The following is a 1,693-nucleotide window of genomic DNA, read 5'->3' on the forward strand; positions in this document are numbered from 1 at the left end:
AGTGTCTGGGCGTATCTGAATATCTGTGAATATCTCTGCCTTTCTCTCTGGGAAGATCTTCTCTCCTTGTTCCCACGCTCTAGAATTTTAATGAATTAATAGAGGCCCCGCCCCCTGTCACAGATCTGCAATCGCTGCCGATGTTCCACGTGGGTAGCAGCCAATGGCGGCGAGCGGGGGATGGGAGACGGGCCGCCATTGGCCGGCTGGGGCCAAGAGCGAGCGGCCAGCGTTCCATTGTCATGGTAATCTGCCCGCTCGGCGGTGAAAAGCAGCGGCGCCTGGGGCATAATCACACCAGGGAGCAGCGCAGCGGTGAGAGCAGTGCGGGCCGGCCTAGCGACCGACGCTACGGGACTATGAGCCGGGCAGCTGGGCCGCGGCCGGCCGTTCGGCACAGCGGTTAATAGCGGCAGCCCAGGGCCGGACAAAAGAGCAGCGGCGCCCGGGCGGAGAGCGAGTGCGGGGAGCAGGACCGAGGGAGCCCAGCATCGAGCGAGCCGCCCGGCCCCCGCCCCCGGTGCCAGTCCCGGTGGAGAGCGGGAGGCCGGAGCCATGAGCCAGGCCGAGGTTTCTCCGGCCGCCGCCCCGCAGCGCATGTTCCAGGAGGCGGTGCGGCGCGGCAACACGCGGGAACTGCAATCACTGCTGCAGAACATGACCGACTGTCACTTCAACGTCAACTCGTTCGGGCCCGAGGGCCAAACGGCGCTGCACCAGTCGGTGATCGCCGGGAACCTGGAGCTCGTCAAGCTGCTCGTCAAGTTCGGCGCCGACATTCGCCTGGCCAACCGCGACGGCTGGAGCGCGCTGCACATCGCGGCCTTCGGCGGCCATCAGGACATCGTGCTCTACCTCATCACCAAGGCCAAGTACGGGGCCAGCGGCAGCCGGTGAGGCCGGGACTGTGGGGGCCCAGGCTCAGGACGCGGGCCCGGGCCGACACACGCACACGGCCCGGGCGGCCAGACTGACTTTGGGCCGCTGGTTAATTCACTGTCGGCTCCCGGCTATCTACCTCACGAGGCCGGACTCGGAGGAGCGGAGTGCTTGCAGGCGTCACAGCCACGGAGGGCACAAGGCCAGGATGTGGGCCGGTAGCCAGGCCGGAGGGCGGGGCCCGGGCGGGCGGGGCGGAGCCTGCGGGAAGCGGCCACAAAGGGGCGATGATGTATCAATAAATGATGTAAACCACGGTGACAGTGTCGGCGTCTGGTGTCGGAGTTGGGACCCGGGGCGGGTGGGAGCGGTCATCTGCTGTCCTGTCTGTGGGGTGGGCAGAGAGGCCTCCGCTGCCCTGCCTGGTCTGGAGGGTTGCTCGGTCTGCCTGAGGTGCTGAGTTCCTGTCCCCTGCGCAGCGCAGGCAGCTGGTTAGGAAATGTTTGTTGTATTTGCTTTTAACCATCTTTTTCAGTCGGTCAGCACTCGGAGATCTTGAGACCCCCCCCCCATGCCTTTGTACTCACTAATCTAAAAATTAATGCATCAGTTTGCAGACTTGACTGCCGCCGGAAACTTTATTTCACCCACGGTCATTTATATCAGGAATGCCCAACCTGGGGCCCACGGTCCTCTCGGTTGATGGCAAGGGTCCATGGCCTAAAGGCTGAGGAGGCCTGATTTAGATATTGTGCATGTTGTAGCTGAAAGGGGTAGTCAGTGGTATACCACCGTTTTTTTGGTTGGGGGGGGG

The 1,693-nt window shown here is 63.4% G+C and overlaps 1 protein-coding gene across 1 annotated transcript; it reads left to right on the plus strand.

The window, feature by feature from the left end:
• Positions 1-243: 243 nt before the first annotated feature.
• On the plus strand, positions 244-1,212 carry nrarpa (NOTCH regulated ankyrin repeat protein a). Its single transcript, XM_072240113.1, has one exon. The coding sequence runs from the start codon at positions 556-558 to the stop codon at positions 895-897; it is 342 nt and encodes a 113-aa protein (XP_072096214.1). The 5' UTR covers positions 244-555; the 3' UTR covers positions 898-1,212.
• Positions 1,213-1,693: the final 481 nt, after the last annotated feature.

Source organism: Mobula birostris, chromosome 22, assembly GCF_030028105.1.
Source record: "Mobula birostris isolate sMobBir1 chromosome 22, sMobBir1.hap1, whole genome shotgun sequence".
Classification (NCBI taxonomy): Eukaryota; Metazoa; Chordata; class Chondrichthyes; order Myliobatiformes; family Myliobatidae; genus Mobula; species Mobula birostris.